At 35.1% G+C, this 25,035-nt stretch overlaps 1 protein-coding gene across 1 annotated transcript in view; it reads left to right on the forward strand.

Annotated features, from left to right (window-relative positions):
- LOC138712191 (serine protease 33-like) overlaps window positions 1-21,951 on the forward strand; it is an 83,996-nt gene extending 62,045 nt beyond the window's left edge. The window contains exons 2-8 of the mRNA XM_069843698.1: window positions 1,450-1,524; window positions 3,879-4,026; window positions 5,091-5,260; window positions 7,451-7,673; window positions 11,142-11,303; window positions 16,804-17,007; window positions 21,267-21,951. Of these exons, the coding sequence (XP_069699799.1) occupies window positions 3,936-4,026; window positions 5,091-5,260; window positions 7,451-7,673; window positions 11,142-11,303; window positions 16,804-17,007; window positions 21,267-21,400 (984 nt within the window). The 5' untranslated portion in view covers window positions 1,450-1,524; window positions 3,879-3,935 and the 3' untranslated portion in view covers window positions 21,401-21,951. The remainder of the gene's footprint in view (window positions 1-1,449; window positions 1,525-3,878; window positions 4,027-5,090; window positions 5,261-7,450; window positions 7,674-11,141; window positions 11,304-16,803; window positions 17,008-21,266) is intronic.
- Window positions 21,952-25,035: the final 3,084 nt, after the last annotated feature.

The following is a 25,035-nucleotide window of genomic DNA, read 5'->3' on the forward strand; positions in this document are numbered from 1 at the left end:
AAAAGAAGGGTTAAAATGAAGTTATTACCATAATTCAATGGAAACGTATAGCAAATAATATAAAGTATACACATTAAACTATAATATTCACTTAACTTTAACCCTTGCTTTCTCCGTTTTCAATAAATGGCGCTTGGCCCACTAGGCTCTGAACCTTTAAATTTTCTTCATTTATGAGTTGGTCTGGTTTCAAATTATTTTCTTTTTGTGTTATTTGTGTAATTATTCATATTGTTATTTATATTATCATGTTCTTTGATTTCCAATTTTTTTTTATTTCTGTGTATTATGGTTATTCTAAAAACGATTTTGTTAGAAATAATTATTAGTTGATCCTTTTTTTTTTTTTTTTCGAGATGACCATTGCAGTATAGAGGGTGTTAGAATATTTGAATTTTAACAAGGAACTAAATTTTGTTTTATTGGGTTTACATTTTTATGTATTTATTTATTTTAGAGGTTGTTATGGATTTTTATACATATAAACAAATCTTTTGAAGATGTCCATGGTTGTATAGATTGTATTCCAATATTTAAATTTAACAAATAACTGAAATGACTTCCAATTTATGTCATAGTACTATGACATTCATAACTTATAGCTATGTAATCCACTATGAGGAGTTTGTCTTGAAATGGAAGTGAGACAAGTTTAAATTTACTGTATATCGATATGTTATCTGATAACTTACAGTGTCACCAGTAACATAGGGTAAAGTTTGGTAATATTGTGATATGAGTAGCCTAATATTGTGATAGTTCTTTTTGAGAATTTATTAACTTACAATTTTACTGAGGCAGAGGAAGATCGTTTTTTTTTTTTTTTGCATCAACGTATTAAGGGAATGTTCGTGGATAAGTTTCTTCACAAAACCGGCCCTTTTCTCGCTCAGTAAAATTGTATTAAATTCTCAAAAATAACTATCACAGTATTACTCGTATCACAATTTACCAACCTTTACCCTATCTAAAGTTTTTTTTGTATACGTTTTCAACAATATGGAACGGGACTTTTGAACCATTCTGTATTTTTAAAATAGGACGATTATTTTACATCTTTACATTATCTGGTTTACAGTCAATAATACATAATTTGTTAAATATTCCAAATTCTTAATAAAGATTGGTAGGTCTATACGATTTTGATAGGGGTAATTGTATTACCCTTCCTTGAAGTTGTAATAAAGCTTGGTAACAGGAGGTTTAATAAGGCGTTTTTTTTTGTTTCATTTTATAAATAATCATCTCGCTACTCCCCCTCAGCTCTTCACACGACCTCCCTACGATCTCTATAGAGGTCGCGGCCCACTCTTTGGGAACCACTGGTTTAGAGGAATTAAAATCTTAGTAGGCCCTCAGTTCAGTTACACTTGTGCATTGCAAGGTAAAGTTTAAGACACCTGACATGCGTTTATCCGTTTAGTAACACTGCCTTTTGTCTTGTTTCAGATTTCGCAACTGGAACTACGTTAATCAATGGTTTTCTCTTGGATTTTAAGTGCTTCAGAAAATCAACCAAAAAAAGTAAGTAACAGTGACTATCGTTTTCAAACAGCACGTGGAAAACAATAATAATTGTTCATATTTGAAAGCAGCTTGTTAAATGAAATCTTCTTTCAAGAATATAAACACAAAACTGTACAGGAATCTGATAACTGAATATGTATCCTTAAATGCGTTATAATCCAAAGTCTTCGGAACTGTCACACCAACACTCAGATGTTTAGGTCCTAAAGTGGAAATTCTGGCAGGATTCTTAGTCATCTCCTACGATGTTAGATGGCCCAATACTGATTCCTTTTTCAATAACGTTTAGGGACTTACTGTAATATGTACAAACCAATTCCCGAAGTATTTGGGTTCATTACACAGTAGTAATGTAAATCAGCGGTGTGGAATGCTCGATCATGAGAGAGGAAACCAAGATACTATAAACTTTCTTATTCTGTTGGCATCCAACAATACGTATAAGTTATGACTGAGCTTGATAAAACAGCTTACTAAAGATATGGCGATGCTGTATCAATTGCTAGGTTATTTTACATCGATGGAATTGGTTATAGCGATATTTGGCAAGATTAAACTGAAGATTCACCATGGAATTACCTGATGTTCGCCTTACAATTAGGAAAGACCTGAGTAATCAACCCAAAAAAGATTTGAATCCACATCCCTAGCGCAGCGCCAGATTAGGAGACCAGCCCTTTTTTCTCTGAGCTACGCCGGTGGATCTAGAGGATAATAAATGCTGGAATTTCTCAATAAATACTAGAGGGAACAATTCTTTCGTAAACAAGGTATCAGCATAAACATGACGAAAGTTAGGATACATGACGACAGGGGGAAGCAGGCATAGTCAGTGAGTGTACAATATTCGTTTCAATAATAGTACATTTCTAGTGGACAGTATGGTAGTTACCGAGTAAAGTTACGTATCTTACGTGTAGTGCAGTTTTCTTAAGATGGAACAAGCAACATCACATATTTCCGAATTGAATGTGCTTATGAGGAATTTGGGTTGAAAGTAAACATTTCATAGTTAAAGAAGAAAAAATACCATGTAAGTTGTACAAGATAGAATTTAATGAATTAAAACGTCAAGAATTAGAACGCCATTGTAATTCTACAAAACACAGGGAAAATGTTAAATGTTATGTTTTATTTAACGACGCTCGCAACTGCAGAGGTTATATCAGCATCGCCGGATGTGCCGGAATTTTGTCCCGCAGGAGTTCTTTTACATGCCAGTAAATTTACTGACATGAGCCTGTCGCATTTAAGCACACTTATATGCTATACCAACTCGCCAACCAGGTCGACTGGAAAATGTTAATATTGTCAGCAAGCAAACAGAGTGAAAAATCGTTTTCAGCTACACATTCCATTCCCTAAAGCTGAAAATCCTAATTTCAGAAACTTTCCATACCGTAAATTGGAGTAAATTTGATCTCTGGTGTAAACATGACCATAAAAATGATTTAAACCATGATATCAAGTTGACTGAACATACTGTTAAAGTTAATTTTTTCTCCATTTCTCAAGTATTTTTTTATTATTTTAAGTCACAAATGGGGACGCTATCATGATTAATTTAATGTTTGTTTTGTTTTATGATCAAGTTTACCCCACTTCATATTTCCAGTTTCCACACATTATGATTAGTTTTAACTTTTTATCCTACTCATAAAACATGTAATTTAGATGCACTTGTTGTCAATAAGACGTAGGTGGGAACAAATGAAAAAACGCAATTTTAATGATAAATAAATTTTAAAATAAATTAACAAAAAGTAAAAGTCTCTCCGACCCAGTGCCTAATTTAATAGTGGAGATACCTCTGCGGGAAGTCTATACAGACCAAGATGTCGCTAGAAGATAAATGAGAAAATAGCAAATGTGAAGGAAGGCTGCAGAGTGGGGCAGAAGAGCGTATGGGCTATCAAATAAAAAAGTCTTACAAATTTGTTCTTTATTTTTTATTTAGAACTATTCCATGTTTAATCAATCCTGCATCGGATTTTCACGCACAAGATCGCTAGATCTCCTCTTCATATAATTGTCAACCAGTAGGAAATTAGGATATCTATAATATTATGAAATTGTATCCTACTGTAAATCTGACCATGAATATTATACAGAATATAACCACAATCTAGTAGATACAGTCACGAAGCTTGAGGCGATGTTTTGCATTTCTCGCGATACAATGCTCCAAACGGTTAGCAACTGAGAGTACTAGGAACACTAGACTGTGCGATAATAGCGATCCTAGTGGCTAGCAACTGAAGTTCAACTATCATTGGATGCATATTCCCTACTTATTGAGCTTCATGATTGTATGTACTAGACTGTGATATAACTGTGTTCTTATTTTACAGAAATTTGACCAGAAGTCAATAAGTGGAGATAATATTGACTAAAGAGCGCTATATAACATGGTGTCGCTTACAACAGTTCCTGTGATTTGCTTCCTGCTCGCCCGCCTGGTGAAGTCGTCTCCACTGGAGGCAGGACTTCATTTCTCTCGTGAGTTGTTGACTTCTTGTTATTATTTCCTCATTAACAACATTGCCAGCATCTCAAACACGTGGAAACTAAAGGAATATTATAACGTAATTTCCAACAGTTGATATGTCCGGTAGTTTCTGTCCATTAGAATCGCCTGAATTTTGTATTTTGATTCAGAAGTGCCTTTCGTTGGACCTTTTTCTGTTCCTGATTAAGGGTAGGGGAACTGTCAGGTCATTATAACTTTTCGGATAATGAATCTTACTTCCAGACATTGTGAAGCCTTTAAAAGTTTATTATCCTTGAGTATGCTTGAAGCCCAGAAGTGTGATCTTACAGAGTATGAATATCACAGCTCTCATGATGTTTTTTTCTGATTGTTATTAGTATCCTTGAGTATGTTTGAAGCCCGGAAGTGTGATCTTATAGAGTATGAATATCACAGCTCTCATGATGTTTTTTTTTTTCTGATTGTTATTAGTATCCTTGAGTATGTTTGAAGCCCGGAAGTGTGATCTTACAGAGTATGAATATCACAGCTCTCATGATGTTTTTCTTCTGATTGTTATTAGTATCCTTGAGTGTGTTTGAAGCCCGGAATTGTGATCTTACAGCGTATGAATATCACAGCTCTCATGATGTTTTTTTTTTTTCTGATTGTTATTAGTATCCTTGAGCCCGGAAGTGTGATCTTACAGCGTATGAATATCACAGCTCTCATGATGTTTTTTTTTTTTCTGATTGTTATTAATGTCCTTGAGTGTTTTTGAAGACCGGAAGTGTGATCTTACAGAGTATGAATATCACAGTTCTCATGATGTTTTTTTTCTGATTGTTATTAGTATCCTTGAGTGTGTTTGAAGCCCGGAAGTGTGATCTTACAGAGTATGAATATCACAGTTCTCATGATGTTTTTTTTTTTCTGATTGTTAATAGTGTCCTTGAGTGTGTTTGAAGCCCGGAAGTGTGATCTTACAAAGTATGAATATCGCAGCTCTCGTGATTTTTTTCTGATTGTTATTAGTAAGTCTCTTAAAAATTGATAGTGTCTTGTATTTTGAAACAGCGCTACTGTGTTCCAGCTTTCCATAGACAAGCCAGAAGTGGAGGCTACCCCAAGTTCCCTTTGAACGAATACGTCCCGACTGCGTGTGGAACACGAGACGTCTCCCATGAACCCACGCGCGCTGGTCAGCCGTCTGCCAAGATTGTAGGAGGCTCTATAGCCCCCTACGGTGCCTACCCCTGGCAGGTGAGTATCACAACACATTCAAGCAATATTAGTGCATACTGACAATTATGGCAAGGTTTAAATTGAGGGCATATTTAATAAGAAAAGAGTAACGGGATTTCAAAATCTGTTTGATTGCATGTAACGTCTATGCAGGAATTAGGATAAATAAATACAAATTGCCTTAAGATTTAACTGTGTCTAATGAACAGAATGAAATAAGTTGTGTATAACAATCAGTTCTCTAATAATAATAATAATAATAATAATAATAATAATAATAATAATGATAATAATGATAATAATGATAATAATAATAGTAATAATAATAATAGTAATAATAATAATAATAATAGTAATAATAATAATAGTAATAATAATAATAATAATAATAATAATAATAATAATAAATGGTATTTTACTAATCACCTTGTTCATAAAGCATATGTGTATCTCTTTAAAGTTCGTGTTCGCTTTCAGGTTATGGTATTGTATGTTTTTTTGAAAGAATTTTAGATAAAGGCGCAAATAATAGCAATAGCCGCTGACGCGCCCTTTTTAAACCACACTAACTTACAGTCGCGCTCAAACCTCCTGACGTTTGCAGGTGTGTCCGCTTATCGGCGATAGCCAATAGCAGCAGTGCTGCGTTGCAACATGTGGGCACGCAGACTCGCCGCTTACTGGCAGATTAGAAGATCTCAAAATCAAATAACAAGTGCGCTCGGAAAATTGGTATATTCTAGGGACCCTGCATGAATAGATAATGAATGTTTAATGTTTTCTGAACACACGGAAACAAAAATCACATTTCTACCGCCAGTGGTTCCAATTTTATGGGTTACTACAGTAAAACCCTGATAAGACGCTGTTCAAGGGACCGCGTGTAAAACGCATATTAACCGGGACCGCGTATTAGGCGAGTATTCTAATTTTGATTTATATACAGTATCTATTAGCATTTTTCTTTATTGAAATATATGATTCATGAAAGGTAATATAGTATTACTCCATTATGTAATTATTGTGCTGTAGGGGAGACTCGGCTAATTCCGCAATATTAAGAAGTAAATCTATTATATTTTTTATTAAAATGTTTATTGAAAAATATTATCAAGGTATGTAGACATGGACGAAACCTTTCATTACCAAATGAGATAAAGAAACCTATTAAAATGCAAATATATTCAGTTGTACATACATTACAGTTGAAAAAGAACAACTCGAGTAATGCCGCAACAGTGCAGATAAATCCGTAATAGGACTTGGTTAATTCCGCAGTCGCAAATAATTATGAAATACATTATGAAAGTAACATAAAAGGAACAATTTCTATGTAACAATGCTCACTTTCTTCAGAGCTGTATAGCAAAACACGAAAAACAGCCCAACTTTCGATGTTTCACTGTATTGCCGACAGAGATGTCGACCAATATCTTTGATTTTTTTCTATAGCACTGCAGAGGACATGCCTCCCGTTGACAGCCTCTCAAAACTTACGATCACGCTATTGTAAAGCCGCAATAAAATCATATATGCACTACTGCAGAATTACCCGTACTGCGGAATTAGCCGAGTTTCCTCTACGTCGAAAACATTTACAATATGTATTGTACTTAATTCTTTAGAAGAAATGTCATTTATAGTTGTTTGTCGTGTGCTTGTTCTCCAAGTCCTCATGTTTACCACACTTCACTTTCCTGCGCTACATCTTCCCGGCGTCGCAGCTGCAGTGACTGAATTCGTTTCTTTGTTCTCTCCTTTAACGTCGATTATGAGATTCCTAATGAATCAGAGAATTGTTTCTGATTAAGAGTAACAGTTTTCATCGTACTTTCGTAAGATTTCCGATTTTTCCGACACAGAAAGCGCTTTTCGTATGACACTCATTATAATCACACTCACAGACACTTCAATACATTAAAAGACAACAAACTGACCAGAAAAAATTTCCATTCAATGGCCAAAATGTTTCATTCCTGTTACAGTACATTACTTAAAATTACATAGAACATATTTCACAAAAATAGCGTATTATGCAGGACTTTAGCGCAACAAACGGGGTATTTTATAAAGTCGTTATAGACTATAGCCTATGAAATGTGCAGGCATATAACCGCTATTTTTGCAAGGATATGCTTTGACAGCATGGACATAATGCTGTTTAGGACCATATGGGAAGCTGGAACTTTGTGACTGATTGATTTGCAGGTGGAGATCAAGCAGTACAGACCGACCCAGCGGCGCTTCGAACACCACTGCGGAGGCGCCGTCGTGGGTCCCCGGCTGGTGCTCACCGCGGCCCACTGTCTGCAGAACGAGGACATCGATCAGCTAAGGGTGGTTGTGGGCGACTACCACCTGCAGGTGGCGGACAAGCACGAGCAGAGCTTCAGGGTCGAGCGCGTCCTTGTGCACCCCGATTTCAGGAAGCGTGAGTGCTAGCCACCAAGCAATGAGATGACTACGAGTCCCTTTTACCTTTATACCACAGTCTACTATATACAGTCACGAAGCTTGGGATGATTTTTTTGCCAACGAGTTGCATGTCTCGCGATAGTTGCTAGCCGCTTGGAGCGCTGTGAGTACTAGGAACAATAGACTGTGTCACTGCCATCGTGACCTAATACAGGCCGTAAGACAGACCATGTGACTCGCTTAACCCGATCACGAAGGGCGGCGTTTCAACCATATAAATTAATTGGAATGCATAAAGAATAAAAATGTAGTGTAATAGCATTAGTAAAATTTAAAACAATGATTAGGGGACACTTCAGACATAATTCCTTGCGAGTTAAGGTGTAATATTATTTTTGGTGTGAAAATTACGTTGTTCGTATGTGTAATACCTGCCCTTATTTCGATTAAATATTCCGAAATTCTTGTACATTCATTTATGCACGATTCAATAATTTTCAATTGCACCGCACGGATGTTTAGATATGTTGAAATTATAGGTTATGTTTACTGTACCAGTTGCCCCTTCTGTCTAAATTCAGTCATCTTCAATGCCTTGCCATTCATATGAAAATTATATGTTATGTTTACTATATTTAACTTATATTCCTAAATTCCCAATCATACATTATAATTAAGCATAATGTCATGTATGATACCCCGGACATTCAATTTGTCTGTATTTTAATACTACAATTGAGTACTGAATTATTGTATTTATCTACTACTTAAGAGACCAAGTAACACAATTGTACGTACACTAATTTCATAGGAGTGGTATGGTAAATGTTTTGTCTAAAATTAAGGAAGGTAGATGTGCTAAATTGAATAAATTCTTTTTTATTAAACCTCAAAATAGCTTCCATTCTAAACTTGAAATGTCGACGCGAACAGATTATGTCAACATGTAAAATTCTCTTCACATTAAAATAACACAGTTTTGTCATTATTTCTGCAACATAGGCTATTATGCAACAAGAAGTAAACGGAACTTATAGACACATTACACTAAATAAAGCTTAACAATGATACCGGTAAGCAATAAAGTTATAATATTTCACTGAGCTCCATACACTGAAAAAGAAAACCCGAACAAACATTACGGCCTGGTCTAGATCGAAAAAGCATTGACTGTGGCGTATTTCGCATTTTTGTGAAAAGCTATGTAAACTGTGAAATGTTCGTTATCGGTTGTAATAACTGTAAATGGCTAAAATACAATAATTTGAATAATAATATGGGTCAAGGAGACGTTTGTAGTACTATAAATTGTAAGAAAAATAGGTTAGAGTTATCCTTCTTCCGAAAGATCCAGGAAGGTGAGTTTATGAAAATAATATATAAACCTTTGGGAGGATAATATTAAAATGGATTTGAGGGAGGTGGGGTATGATGATAGAGACTGGATTAATCTTGCACAGGATAGGGATCGCTGGCGGGCTTATGTGAGGGCGGCAATGAACCTTCGGGTTCCTTAAAAGCCATTTGTAAGTAATATATAAACCTTATGTATTTCATATTTCAATAGTGGAAGGAAGGTGCTAATTTTTTCAAAAGAACACGATATCGAAAGTACAATACATTTTATGGTCTGCTAGGGAAAGAGTCTGTGATGAGGCGATAGTAGCGATCCTGGTGGTGAGCAACTATCTATGGATGCATATTTCAACTTTCTATGTTTGCATATTTAGTAAGTATTAAGCTTCGTGACTGTATATACTAGACTGTGGTTATACCACAGTCCAGTATATACAGTCCCGAACCTTGAGTTTTTTAGGGCACTAGGAACAAAAGACTGTGCAGGTACTATTTCACATTGTCTGTAATGAGGCGATAGTAGCGATCCTAGTGGTTAGCAACTATCTATGGATGCATATTTACTAAGTATTGAGCTTCGTGACTGTATATACTAGACTGTGGTTATACAGTGTGTGGCATGCACAACTTACCGCCATTATAAACGGTAGTAGTTCAGGTGTTTAGTGAGGAGATCCGACCACTCTCTCACACGGAAGGAAAACAAATCGGCGGTGAAAGGCAGTGATTTAGGCCTAGAGTCCAGTACAAATTATGCACTGGCAAGTGGTAATAAGAAAACATTATGTTGATCTTACCTTTTATCAAAGCATATGTTGAAAATGATGTCCACCATTCTGGATGCAAGAATCACAGCTGTATAGAAAATTCTGAAACCTTCTGCAACTCCTTAATTGTAATTTCACTCAGCACTTGTCTGATTTTATTCTCCAGCTGTTCAAGAATGTGTGGATTGTTGACATATATTTCTAAGTTCACCCAAAGATAAAAATCACAAAATTTAAATCCGGAGAACATCCACGACTAATTATGTAATCACAAAACACTTTGTCCAATGCTTCTAACGATATAGAAGCTGTATGTGCAGTAGAGTTATCCTGCTGGAAGTAAGCATACTGTTTTTTATTTCAGAAAAAAAAAAGCTACAGTATGTCTCGCGTATAACTGCGGTACCTCTGGAACAGCATTAGGCAGAATGACATTCAAATGTTTTTTTTTTAGAAGTCGTGGTGTTTGTTGGAGAGGAATAATATTTTGTCATGAGGAAGATGTGTTATTAAGGATTCAATATATGCTGGAAACTTGCAATGAAATAGAAACCTTACCCCACATCCTGGGATTCTGCCAACATGGAACTCTCATCCGGAATACTAGACACCATGCAATACGAGTACTTATTGCTAAAAGTCTTCCTTCCTTCTACGAGGTTCACCAAGAAGTCCACTGCCTTGCAAAAAATGGAAGTTCTCGGCGAGTTGACATCATTGCCATTGATAGAAGAAATGACAGAGCAATTATCATCGATCCCACCGTGCGCTTTGAAACTGCAGTTGAACAACGTGTAGCAGTACACGAAGAAAAAAAGACCATCTATGACCCTACAATTCAACACTTTAGAGATTATTAACATATACAAGGACAGATTGTTGGCCTATTGTTCGGACCAAGGGGAACAATTCCAAAATTCTCAGTTGAACGTTTTAAGTCTTTTGGAATTCCTTTAAATATTTTGAAAATTATTGCTATAGACGTAATGAAATATTCTGTTCAGATTTTACGTAATTTCCTTATATTCTATTTGATTACTAATAATTATTGAATAAAAGTGCTTTCCCAAGGGTAGCTTCCATTTGAAAATAAACATCGTAAATAGTAATAACGCAAATGTTTATTTTTATTTGTTTAGTATGCTGTGTATTTTGACAACCCTTACTGAAGGGCAGCTACCCTTGTGGGATTTATATATATGACGTAACGCACATTAAGTTGTTATTCCAGGGAAAGCCTGAGTTATTGCCTCGCTGTGTACGAGTAGCAACATCAGCTCCATTCGATGGCAATAAGTTGGGTGATATGTACAAAGAATTTATATAAACGTTAATTAATTTTTTTCTATCTTGTGTTGCAGTGGGTCCATACAGCAACGACATCGGGCTGATTAAGGTTCGGGCCCTAAGTGACGGGGGCATCAGCTTCAATTCTCACGTGAAGCCCATCTGCTTACCCGAGCTGCAGGCCAAGAGCACGGCAGGATCCTGGTGCTCGGTTACCGGCTGGGGAGCGCAGAGACGTATGTAATAATAATAATTTATTTATTTATTCACTAATATTTATTGTGCTGTACAACAGCTTGGGGCCAATAACAGTTCAGCGCAAGATTAAAGTTAGCACAAGATTAAAGTTAGCACAAGATTTACAGTGAACAAGGAATAACATAATAATAATAATAATAATAATAATAATAATAATAATAATAATAATAATAATCATAATAATAATCATAATAATAATAATGATAATGATAATGATAATGATGATAATAATAATAATAATAATGATAATGATGATAATAATAATGAAAATGATGATAATAATAATGATAATAGTAATTATAATAGTGATAATAGTAACAATAATGATGATGATAATAATAATGATACTAATAATAATGATAATTATAATAATAATAATAATAATAATAATAATAATAATATTGCACACAGTATGTGGTTCTTTGTAATAGAATGTTTGAAATACGTAGTGGACCTTTCGAATTTCTCTTATTTCATGGAGCCCGTACACTTAGTCTCAGTTACAAGCATCCATTCTTCTTAATTGATTATAACTTTGGAACTATTACAGACTACAGGTGGGGTATGACAGCGTTTTTCCGTTACAGCTCCGACCTGTGACAGCTCCGGAAAAATCGCTGTGACAGAGAATAACGATTGTCACTATAATTTTTCTGTTTGGATGATTCTTGGCGATTGCGAATATTTCTCATCACGAGCCGATAGATGTTTAATGTTTATGTTTATCGCTCTCGAATTTATATATCGGAGCCATGGTTCAGCAGAGGTGAACGATCATCCAACCAGAACGGAGGTATCGTGTTGTCTGCACGATGATCCCCTCAGTAGTTACAGCTGTCGAAACCGGATTTCACTACCTATCGTAGCTCTCCAAATTCATTACGATGCTGGGTGGGCACAGATCCCATATCCTGGCCGAAATTTCATGAGAAAATTCCTTTCCCACGAGGACTGGAACCAGTGCTTATTCCATAAATCAAGTCCAGGCATTGTGTCCTAGACCACGCTACGATGCGATGTATGTGTACTTTAATGACCGTAATTTTAAATACCGGTACCTACAATTTGTAAAACTTTGTAATAAAAATCGAGTTATTGAATTGTAATGCAGCTAGCCTGAAGTGATGGGTGAATAGAGACGTACATGCACTACATAATCTCCGGGTCGTCGCCTTCATTCACCAGTTGCTCACCCAATCGAAGCTACTTTCCTCACTTTTTGATTTCCATACGGTGTGTGTCCGTTCGGTGGACGTAAATTCAACACCAGAACGGCAGATATCAGAAACTTTCAACTTTAGGTGTTTTATTCTCTACTGTGGAGAAAGAATTCATGACAGCAGCATCCAGGGAAGTAAATAATAGCGAGAGAAATGTCCTTATTTGCCAACTGGTAACATTTTAACTACTCTGTATACACTAGGAAATGTGCTTTCGTTACAAGACACAAGTACACTTTCGTGTCAGCTCAATAACAGCTCTGAATACAGTAGGAAATGTGTTTTATTACAAGTTGCAAGTAGGCTACACTTTAATGCCAGCCAAATAGCAGTTCTATATGCACTAGGAAGTGTGTGTTTTTTTTACAAGTTACAAGTATACTTTCGTGCCGGCCCAATAGCAGCTTTATATGCACTAGGAAACGTGTTTATATTGAAAGTTATAGACTGCAATTTTTTTTATATTTATTATTATATTATAGATCACAGACAAAGTACATACAAGTAATCAATTGAACCCTTACATTACGAGTACACACTTTATAATAATTTTTTACACAAATATATAGTATTATTTAAATACAATTTCTACAATTTACATATTTAATAAACAATTTTTTTTTGTTTTATCTTACACTCGCTTTTAAACTGCAATTTCACTTCAACTTAGTAAGAGATTTATGTACCAAGGAAATGTGTTTTACAAGTTATAAGTACCAGTACACTTTCCGTTAACAGTTTGTATGTGTTTTCATTAGAAGATACAAGTATACTTTTGCTCGATAACAGCTCTGTATACACTAGTAAATATGTTTTATAAGTTAAAGTACACTTTTGTACTAGCTCTGTAACAGTTTTGTGTACACTAGAAAATTTGTTTTTGTTACAAGATGTATGAACACTTCCGCGTGAGCTATGTGTATACTAGGAAATGCATTTAATAGTTAAAAATACTTAAAAGTACACTTTCACGTTAACTCAGTAACAGCTCAGTATAAATCAGGAAATATGCTTTGCAAATTACAAGTACACTTTCGTGAGAGCTCAATAACAGTTATGTATACACTATGAAATGTGCTTTATTACAAGTTAGAAGTACATATTCGTGTTAACTCATTAACAACTCTGTATATACACTGGGAAATGTGTTTTTGTTACAAGTTACAAGTGCATTTTCGTATCAACTCAATAACTTAACAGCTCTGTATACACTATAAGATATGTTTTATGATACAAGATAAGTTAAAATTCAACCCATAATTGTAAATCCTAAATTGTTGCCAGTACAACTTCTGTCTTTTATAAACAAAAGCCTTGGACCCGTCTTCGACCAAGTCTTTTCTACATTGGCTTCTCTATCATGTTACAAGTTGCTTCACAAAGCAGTCCAGCACTGAAAATACGTATTTTAACAGTAAAAATATAAACACTTGCGTTTAAAATATAATAAAAGTTCACATGAACTGAAAATAATTCAAATGTTTATTTTCACTTTCACATGTCCTTTTGGAAGCTCTGTAGACCTATAGTTTCGGTTTGACTGAATTAAATGAATGAGATTATTCATAATTTATAACAATGTGACACTTTTCGTGGTGTACGAGTACTTAAGCTGAGCTGTATAATATTCTTTTCCTTTCACTTCTTCATTGAATTTAATTAATAGGATATTTTTTTTAATTCTATACATCATCATCATCATTTACAAGCAGATACTAGGTCTTTGTTTCGTAATCTTTCAGAATTCAGCTCATTATCGCTTATTGGGTTTTATTTGGCTTATACTGTAAAACATTTTTTGTGATACGTATTTCCGGTATTCTGCATAACAGTTGTCCAACAGTCAGGTTCATCCGGCAGTGTTTTGCTGTCGGAAAAGCACTACGAAACTCAAGCAAACTTCAGACATATTACCCAGCTTGGCTTTATAACCAGAAATTAAAAATCTATCTGATTTCCAGTGCTGCTGTTTATTGTGTGTAACAATTCAAATGTGTACTTTTAAATAATAAGGAGCAGAGCATAAATATTTCTGTAAACATTATTTACAGTCTATAATTATTATTCAGAATAAATCATAATAACTTAGATATTTCAACTTTGTTACGTCCACACCTGTGGAGTAACGGTCAGCGCGTCTGACTGCGAAACCAGGTGGCCCGGGTTCGAATCCCGGTCGGGGCAAGTTACCTGGTTGAGGTTTTTTCCGGGGTTTTCCCTCAACCCAATACGAGCAAATGCTGGGTAACTTTCGGTGCTGGACCCCGGACTCATTTCACCGGCATTATCACCTTCATATCATTCAGACGCTAAATAACCTAGATGTTGATACAGCGTCGTAAAATAACCCAATAAAAAAAACTTTGTTACAATGGAAAATAAAATTAATGTAAGTTACTTTCCGAAATTCAGAGAAATAAAGCTTCCTTCTACATCATGCCATGTTATTGGTGCGTATCTTTTGGTTTATACCAGTATTCAATACTCTTGCGATTTCTTATGTGAACATTTGCAATTTAAAATGTTTTGAACTTCACCAAGCTTGGAATGTGCATGATATTTCTGAAGAACACCTTTAAATTTCAATTTTGCCTTTTTACTGACTAGATTGTCAACAGCTTCGTTAATTGTTTTCAGATATTTATTGCACGGCTTCTAGAGCATCACATGTTTCAGCAGTGGAAGTCTTCAGAATGGTGATGGGTTTTGCTAAGCCTTTGAAATTATTTTCTGTGTATCGGTACAAAATATTTTGAGGAAGGTTTCTTGAAATCAGAGATTGCACGATTTTCCTATGTCGACAAACTATTAGGGCTATTCCATCTCAAATCGACCAAAATATAGAGAAAATTGACCTTGCAATTTTTTTAAATACAATGAAACTTTTTCTGTCCGTTGATAACTGTGATACAGTGCTTTGTGCAAAGTTTGAGGCTTCAGAACTTCATAGTGTTTAAATTGAAAATATTTAAATTTATCGTATTTTCATAAAATTCGCAACTTTAAACTGTTGTGGCTCCGAAACCCTTTCACCCAGTGATCAAAATCATGGTTTATTTTGATGCTGAGAAGTTGAAGTTTATATTTACATGTAAACAGTTTTTCTTACTTTTTATGGAAATGGAGAAATTTAGATTTTTCTTCATTAAGACGCCTTTGCCCACGAAAAAATATTTTTAAAATATATGGTTAGATTCCACATTGAAAGTACAAATAAACACATATTTTTTACTGGTGCACCGTTGATAAGAAAGTACTGAAAATATCAAATAAACAAAATAAATAGTACGCTCGTGAACTAACCAGCTGACTGTGAGGCGGGAGCTAGCCTAGGCAAACAAGGCCAGAAGACATAAACACGTGATGTTTCGTCTAGTAGCGCATAGCTGGACTAGCTTTATCACAAGTTTTCATAAACACAGGAGTAAAATGACGCCCAATGCTCGCTTATCTTCATCTCTCGGCCTGTTCGTGCGATACTGCGCCGTTCAAGTCCAGGCGTGTGAATATAATTTATTTAATATCCTCAAAACTTATTGGCGAGCCACTAAGCAAACAATGCCGAATTCATCTTAATAATGCAAGGTTTTTTCTCAATATTTCTTATATGTTTACAAATTGGCAAAAAGCCTAAAAATAAGTAAAATCAGATTATCTGTCGCTCTGTATACAATAAAAATAAGGATTACTTCTTAACATAATCTACCAAATGTCAGCTTCAAAATGAGCTCCCGTTTAATGTTCTGCAGTAAACGGTTCCAGAGTTCTGAGCGCTGAAAGAGGCTTGTTTTTATAAAATACGCTAAATTTGTCGCTCAATAGTACGAAAACCGTTTGACTTTCGATAGTATATTTTTGAAAATGCACTCTCCTCAGCACCTTGTATAAATAGGGAAAAATTAGAGAATTAAAAAAATGCGAGGTGTTTTACTGATCGATTTCATATGGAATAGCCCATTAATATCAAACCTAAGAGGGAATGAAGCGCACGGTTGATATGACTTGATTATTTGAAGCCTGTCTTATCGTTAAGAAAGTAAGAATTAAAAGTTCTCCAGAAGGCAGGTCGATGGCTTACACAAAGTAAAGATAAGAACTATTTTCTACATCCCAGCCAATGTATACTTACACTGATTGTACCTAGCGAATGCCTAGCCCCAGCTGATCGCGCTCTTTGCTGCAGAAGGATACAGTAGTGTTTGTTTACGTTGGGGTAGGAGTTGGCTGGCAGGAGTACAGTTGTGCTGTTCATTTGTAGCTGAAGATGTGGACAGCAGCTTGTCACAAGTGCTGCAGGTTGCAGCTGTGCCCCTGTTGGATCTGAACACCTGCCGCAGAGCCGATGTGTACGGCGGGCGACGTCAATCCATCTTGGACAGCATGCTGTGTGCGGGAAGGTTGGAGGGCGGCGTGGACGCCTGCGGGGGTGACTCAGGTGGACCACTTGCCTGTGAGATAAACGGTAATTATTTGCTTTCAGTTAGCACTAATAAGATCTCTGTACTTTAATGTCAAGTTGCAGCCATTGAGAACGAGATTTAAATACATCTCGCTTATAACCATAAGCAGTTGGCAACTTATAATCTTCACACCGTAATAACTGCTTTTTATATGAAATGTTAACATGTTTTTTGATTTTTGTATAGGTTGGATTAGTCACATTAACATGATTTCTGGCAAGATATGTTCATGTTTAGAAGTTTGTCGATTAGTGATGGAGGAAATAAATTAAATACCGATATATTGATATTGCAATATATTGCGAACCTAATTTCGATAAACGATATATATCGCAGAAAATATATCAATATATCGAACGATTATTGAAATATCGCTATTCCGTACGTAAATTGCATTTTCAGGCGTACATTTACTGTATTACAATAAAATTACTTCAATTTTAATATTCCTTTTTATCATTTAAATTAACATCATAACAGTCAAAAGCATAAATGTAAAATTGTAACAATAAACAATACATTTTCAATACTATGATGTAGGTCCTAACCTAAATCAAAATTATGGTGGAGGCAAGGGAGCTTAAATGATATAGTGGGAAAGAGTTAAGTGAACTCTACATGGTTGAGTATTTGATATTGGAAGACGATTCAATTATTCTAATGTTATATAGGATTCAATTCAGGACATATATCATGCTCTTTTCTACCTAACTACGTAATCATTTTTAAATGTAAGTAAATAGAACTTATAATTATTTTTAAATGTAAGTAAACCGTACTTAGAATGTTACAAGTTTTAACAAACTTCACAGTTGATTTGATACAATCCTTCTATAGCACGTTCCCACTGCAAGTTATTGTTACACTCCAACATTCCAAACAACGATGCTGATGATGATAGCGACAGAATTTTTATGGACTAAAAGATATAATAAGAAAACAGAATGTCAGTACTAGGTTGTGCATAGAAATCATAAATGTAAGCAAATGTCACATCGGTATTAAATACTTGTTTCTCTTTCCATTTCAGAATATAGAAATAAAAGTTTTGATACTCGTTTTGAGGTCAGACGGTTCCCTTTGAGGGTGGGAGTTGCTCCTGCCTTGAAGAACATTAATAACAATATTAAAACAGTTGTAGATAAACCTCCTGTCTGTCTCACGTTCGCATACGCTGCATTTTGAATTTGGTGCTGCATATTAAACAGTTCGAATTCGAATTCCAGTCCAGCCAATTAGAACAAGGTATTGAGTGATGTTGCACAATATGTAACTGTCCACCTTCAATAGTACCATCTCTCGGGAATTATCGGAGTTGTCTAGTGTGGATTTTGTTGTTGTTGATAATGATAATTCCACAAAAAAAAATCGATAAATTTATGAGAAAACCGATATATTATACGATATATTGAATCAAAATTTCGATATCGATATATCGCTATGTCGAAACGAAAATATCGGTATTTCGTAAAAACCGATATATCGTTCCCATCTCTATTGTCGATGAATAAGTATTGTTAACTATATTATACTCAGTGTTACCAACAGTTCGTATAATCCCGCTAGATGGCTTTCGAAAACCCGTGATTTTCTAACAAATATCTCTAGATTTTAATGTATACTTATTATTTAATAATAATAATAATAATAATAATAATAATAATAATAATAATAATAACGGTCGAGATAGAGCATCCACCCGCCAATGTAACGAATATTGCACACTATTATCATTGCCAATGTGGCGCTATAAAGCAGTTTTGAACACTTTTATCACAGACACAACATATTTAAATTCTTATTGCACGATATATGTTACCGTTAAAACCCAAAATTGGAAAAAACCAGTTTCAACTAGTAAACTAGTTTTAGAATATAGATAGAAAGCGAATTTTCGTAAGATCTAGAATCAATGACAGGTCAGGTTTGGTTTGTTTAGGTTTTTTTACGCTTTTACCAAACAAAAACCTAAACAAACCAAACCTAACCTGACACTGATTCTAAATCATACGAAAACTCACTTTCTGTCTTTATTTGCTTAAACTAGTTTTTACTAGTTGAAACTGGTTTTGACTGATTTCGGGTTTTAACGGTAACATATATAATATGGAATTATCACTACATTAACACATCCATTATTTCACAAAACATACACTGAATGAATTAAATGTAATTATGAAAGCCGCTTATAATGCTAATATGAATTTCATTTCAGAAACTTTAAAGATTAAAAACCGCTAGTATTCCCGCTAAGCGGGATAATATAATTTTACCCGCGAGACAGTTATCCAAAAAGCTAGATTTAGCGTGAAAACCGCTGAATTGGCAACACTGATTATACTTATACAGAGTGTTTAAGGGGAGAAGATGGTGAAATTTGAAAAAAATATATATATGTGCTGTCATCTAAAAATTTTCTTTGATATGTATAGAACACAATATGTATTATTTTATTGGTTATCTTGCACGATTGGAGATCATTAGTAGCTATTTTTAAATAGTCTGCACGCTAGAATTTAAATGGCACGCTGTTGTTCGTTGATTTCCCGCAAGTTTGATTTTCTGACACGGTACTTACAAAAATAAATATAACTCAGGAATCACTAAAGGGAAGTTCATAAAATTTTGAACACATCTTTAGCAATCTATAAGTGAACTTTTTTTATAGATTAGAATTTTTACATTTTATGTATATGTTAAAATAATGTCCAATATGCAAATCACTGACCATAAAATAATTATTCATGTTCATAGCCTTGTATTATTGTACCCAGTTGAAATATTAAAAAGTAATGTAAACAATTTCTATATTGTTTTTTTGTGAGTAAAATGCTGAAAGAATTTTGTGAATATCTTAAAAACAGACTGAGTCATATCAATTTGAGTAAATACCTATGCAAAGATTTTTTTATTGAATTTGGACCTCCCCTTAAATTTTCAAAGAAAGCTTAAAATAAAAACATATAGCATTGATATCACTACCTAAAAATAATACAAAATAATATTCTCATAAACAAAATACTAGCATATTCAGCCAAAAAAATTAATGCAGTGAATTTAAGGTTTCACATATTTAACTGTGATGTACGAAAAAAATTGAAAGTATTAAACAAATAACAAAGAAATTATAAATTTCACCAACCTCTCCCCTTAAAAAGAATTGCAAAAAAATTTGCGGGTTGGTAGGGCAGGACATTTTGAGCCGTTTCATATAGGAAAAGCATGTCCGCTGAAGCCTCCTTTCAGAGCTACGTCATTGTAAAAGTGCTAACCCCTGCAGGTAGGCAAGTTGCTTGGAATTGAAGGTCCTTTTGGTGCCTGGTAACTGCGTTCATGTTTTAAAAGATGTGAACAAATATCGTGGGGTGATAGGGCAGAACATTTGAGATAGGGAAGGCTCCTTTCAGAGCTATGTCATTAGTAAACAAATGTCGTGGGGTAGTAGGGTAGAACATTTTGAGCCGTTTGAGATGGGGAATGAACGTCCGCCGGAGCCTCCCTTTAAGAGCTACGTCATTGTATGCCAACCCCTGCAGGTAGATCCGTCGATCAATCTATCTAATAAACGTTAGCAAAGCAATCGAAATGGAATAGTCAGAAATAAGCCTGATAAAAAAAAAAAGATTTCCCTTTTCAGAATCTGAACCCGTGAACCCCACATGCAATGGTGAGCAGGATAACCATTAAACCACTGAGTTCGAATTTTATTCCACGCAAAATACTTCAAGTTTGTTGAATAAGATAGTGTGCAATGGACTGAGACAAATTGCCAAGGGGCTTGGAGTTCGCATAGCAATTTGATTAATTTCCGTGTTCTGTTGCGATGACTTGACAATCTCACATATTTTTCTTTTTTTCTCCTTCTTGTAATTGATGACTTTTTAAAGAAATAACAGTCCACACCTGTGGAGTAACGGTCAGTGCGTCTGGCCGCGAAACCAGGTGGCCCGGGTTCGAATCCCGGTCGGGGCAAGTTACCTGGTTGAGGTTTTTTCCGGGATTTTCCCTCAACCCAATACGAGCAAATGCTGGGTAACTTTCGGTGCTGGACCCCGGACTCATTTCACCGGCATTATCACCTTCATTTCATTCAGACGCTAAATAACCTAGATGTTGATACAGCGTCGTAAAATAACCCAATAAAAAAACTTAAAGAAATAATTGCCCTTTCACGTGTGCTTACGTAATTTAATGTGTTATTGCATATGAATTTACAATTGTAATGTTAGGTTTAAATTATTAATATTTCTTCTCTTTTCAGGGCGTTTCGTATTGATGGGTATTGTGTCTTGGGGCGATGGATGTGCCCAGAAGAATCGTCCAGGGGTCTACACTAGAGTGTCGCATTATGCAGACTGGATTCAGACCGCCAAGCAAACCCTTGGTGTCCCATAGTCATGAAGTCACTTGCTGTATATATATTTTTGTGTCTAGCTGTACATATAGGTTAAAATATGATGTGGGTATTCGTACCATTGATCTCACCATTATGTGAGGCATTCAGGAACCAGTCTGATTAACTCCATTTCTATTATCAATATATTCTGAAAGGTTCGATAATACAGGGTGTAACGAAAAGAGTGGACGAAACTTAAGGTATGGATTCCTCATGTGTTGTTGTTGTTTGCAAGAAAAATTGTTATGTCAACATAAATCCGGAAAGTATGATCATAGTGTACTACAGTATGTTTATTTGTTGCAATTATATTGATGAACTGTTCAAAATGTTCACCTCCTACCTGAATACAGGCTGCAGCTAGTATTCTTATCGATATCCGAACATGCTCTCAAATTCCTGGCATATTTTTTATTGTCTGACAGCCTTGCAGAATTCGTTGACTGAGAATTCCTTCATTATCCACAGGAGTTTAACACATCGAAGACTTTAAGTGCTCCCACAGAAAGAAGTGGGTTGAGATCTGGTGAGCGTGGAGGCCAAGCATGTTCGGATCAATATAAGACGACGAGCTGCGGCCTATATTCAGGCAGGGGGTCGAAATTTTGAACAGTTTATCTAAGGAAATAATAAACAGACTGCATCATAATAATTTCAACAAACAATCGTATCCTGAAGTGCTCTATGATCATATTTGCAAACCCTACTCAGAAAACAAGCATTTACAACCCATGTTGATATAATCTTTTTTTTTTCTTCTATACATATGAGGAATCCATACCTAAAGTTTTGTCCACTTTTTTCGTTACACCCTGTATATGAGTGGACGTAACAGAGCTGCCATCTGCAGGACTATAGCCAAAGTAAGAAGTAAATTGCTATGAGATAAATGCTATCTTTAAGATGCTTTCTAACTAAATAGCTAGAATACCTGTAAGTGGAGTTGGTCCTTTTGATTTCTGAAAGCCTCATGTTGTATATAGTTCACTTGAATAGCAGATTACAGCTGCTAAGTTTTTGTGAAAAATATATATTATTAAAATTAAATTATTGTGTATGTTTAAATATAAGAACAGTATAATGCACTATAGATAGTATCCCAACAGGAAATTCTTTGTCATTAAACATTTTATGTTACATCATGCTATTCATTGTTACCAATCCATATTATGAGTGGAATTCTGTAGTTTAAAGCCCTAGATCGTTACTTAGATAAAAATTTATTCAAAGTGATTTTTCTCGTGTTTCTTTATTTACCCTTTACAATATTATTTTATTCAGTGGCGGCTCCCGCATATTTCTTAAGAGGAGGAAAGAAGTTAACTGCACAAAATGACACCTTGAATGAAACATGCTACAAATTAGCCTACATGCATACATGTAAGACCACATAGTGTTCGGAATGGCTTCCCTTTTGTATAGCAATAATCTGTTCTTGTAAACTGAGTTTCCTAAATAATTGTCCAAAATATAATATGTTTTCACTTCCATTCATTGTTGAATAATTGCACAAATTAACCATTACAAGGAAATTCACAACCTCGCAGCATTTTCGCGAACACTACAGCATCACACGTGTTGGAAGAGACCAGCTACTAACACGTAACCAGAACCGTTTTACGGATGTGGGAATGCAAAATAATGTTAGGAAAGCGAGAACACTGCATCCACCCACGTGGTCTGTGTTGCCACATGTACATTTTACATGTTCAGTATCACATGCTTTTGAAGAATGTCAGTTCTTGTAAAGTCATACTATCATTATTGTTCAAAGCTGCCGTGGCCGATTGATTTTTTATGTTAAAAATAATGTAGTTTGGAGTACTTTCAATTTCAAATATATTTGTACAAAACTGACAACTTGGATATTGTCCTGTCTAGTAGACAATGAATGGAAGTGAATTTCAGTGGCCAAAATGATCTACGATATTAATGTAGAACTACTTTCTCTTTGTTTTATACAAACCCGACTTTAACTTTCAAATATGCTCGAAAGTTTCAAATCATGAATAATATCCTGTACATATAAAGTGCAATGAATAATATATTTTCATTTATAATTTTAAAAAAGTTTATATGGTGTCTTATAACTTTGCGTTAAAACTGTTTTTATTGTGCCTCCTCCAAGATGTGTTAGTTGGTTGAATGCAACATCGTTAGATGGCAGCGGTAGCGAGCTTGCTGCACGACCAGTCGGTTTCTATTTCCCGCCCATGCGCTGATTCAGAGGAGGATCTCCTCCCTCTCCGTTCATTTACTTGCTTTAAAACTCTGTCTCTTTCTCTGGCCGCTAGTGCGCTGTTGTCTATGTGTGTTAACTGCAGTAAAGGAAGAAAGGATTGGCTTTCCTCCACACAAACAATCTCGCATCCTTCACACAGTTTTCTACAGCACATGAGCGCACGTCTTTTAAAATTCGATCAACTAAGGTTTACTTATAGCTGTGAACTTAAAAATTATCGAATCTTCCTCGAATTTTAAGGCACATATTTTATTTGGTATTTACTTTCAGAAGAAGAAAAATGTGAGGAGGACGTTCCTCCCTTCCCTCCCCCGAGGAACCGCCACTGATTTTATTCCTTTTTCCTGACTTCTCCTCTCCCAACTCAGAGTCTTGAATTAGAAGTTCAGTATGGAAGATGACTTTATTACACCCACACAGTATACATAAAGGTAAAATTATACCTACTAGAAGCCCACAGGGTAGTGGACAAGTCTGCAGAATAGAGTTGAACAACAATCGAGAAAGCAAGACTAAGAGCGCCTGCAAAGCCGAAAACCCGCACGACAATATTGACTACATCACGTCGTTGACGTAAAGACTGCTTGTGAGCGTTTCAATATTTCGGGAATTGTCGAATCTCGAACGTCAAGCACCTTGAATCGTCACAGTTGTTTATACTCACAAAGCAGACTGAACTTTTAGCTGTTTTGGCAACTGTTATTTTTGTATAAACAATCAATTACCCTATTTGAAACATCATCTCTACCTTTTAGTGTATAATAATCCGTTCCACAATCTGTATATAATTACTAGGCCCTTATTAAAAGGCTAGGGATTTTCTTTTCGTATGTTTAAGATCAAGCGTACAAACTCGAGTAAAAAAATATTAACGCTTTATTTAGCGTTATGTTATATGTTTCTTAAAAATGCAAATTTATTTGAGACTTGTTTTTTTTTTCTATTTATATAACCTTAGGTAATATCTGATAATAGGACCAGATCTAAAATGTTTGATGTTTTATATTTCAAATTCAAGATTTTATAGTTAAGTTACTGTTTCAGGGAACGTCTCAATTACAGACAACGTTATTCGTGTTATGAAATGTAGATGAAAGAATGCTTGGTTTACTGTGTATTTAATAATTAATTGAAAGAGTAGTTGCTGTTGCTGATGTTGGCAGAGGGGCATTTTCCTGAATTATATTTATCCAAAATTGATCATGATTTTTTTAAGCGTACCTATACGACTTTATAATTATATGCATTATTATTCATGCAACTATATACAGAGGTACTATTTTTATACAGTCTAATCTGTTTTTATGAATTAATAACTAACAATGAAGTACAAAGCAATAAAACAAAGGCGTATTCACGCAATTACATGGGATAATGTAAATACTATAGAAT

This window comes from Periplaneta americana, chromosome 13 (assembly GCF_040183065.1).
Source record: "Periplaneta americana isolate PAMFEO1 chromosome 13, P.americana_PAMFEO1_priV1, whole genome shotgun sequence".
In the NCBI taxonomy this organism is placed as follows: domain Eukaryota; kingdom Metazoa; phylum Arthropoda; class Insecta; order Blattodea; family Blattidae; genus Periplaneta; species Periplaneta americana.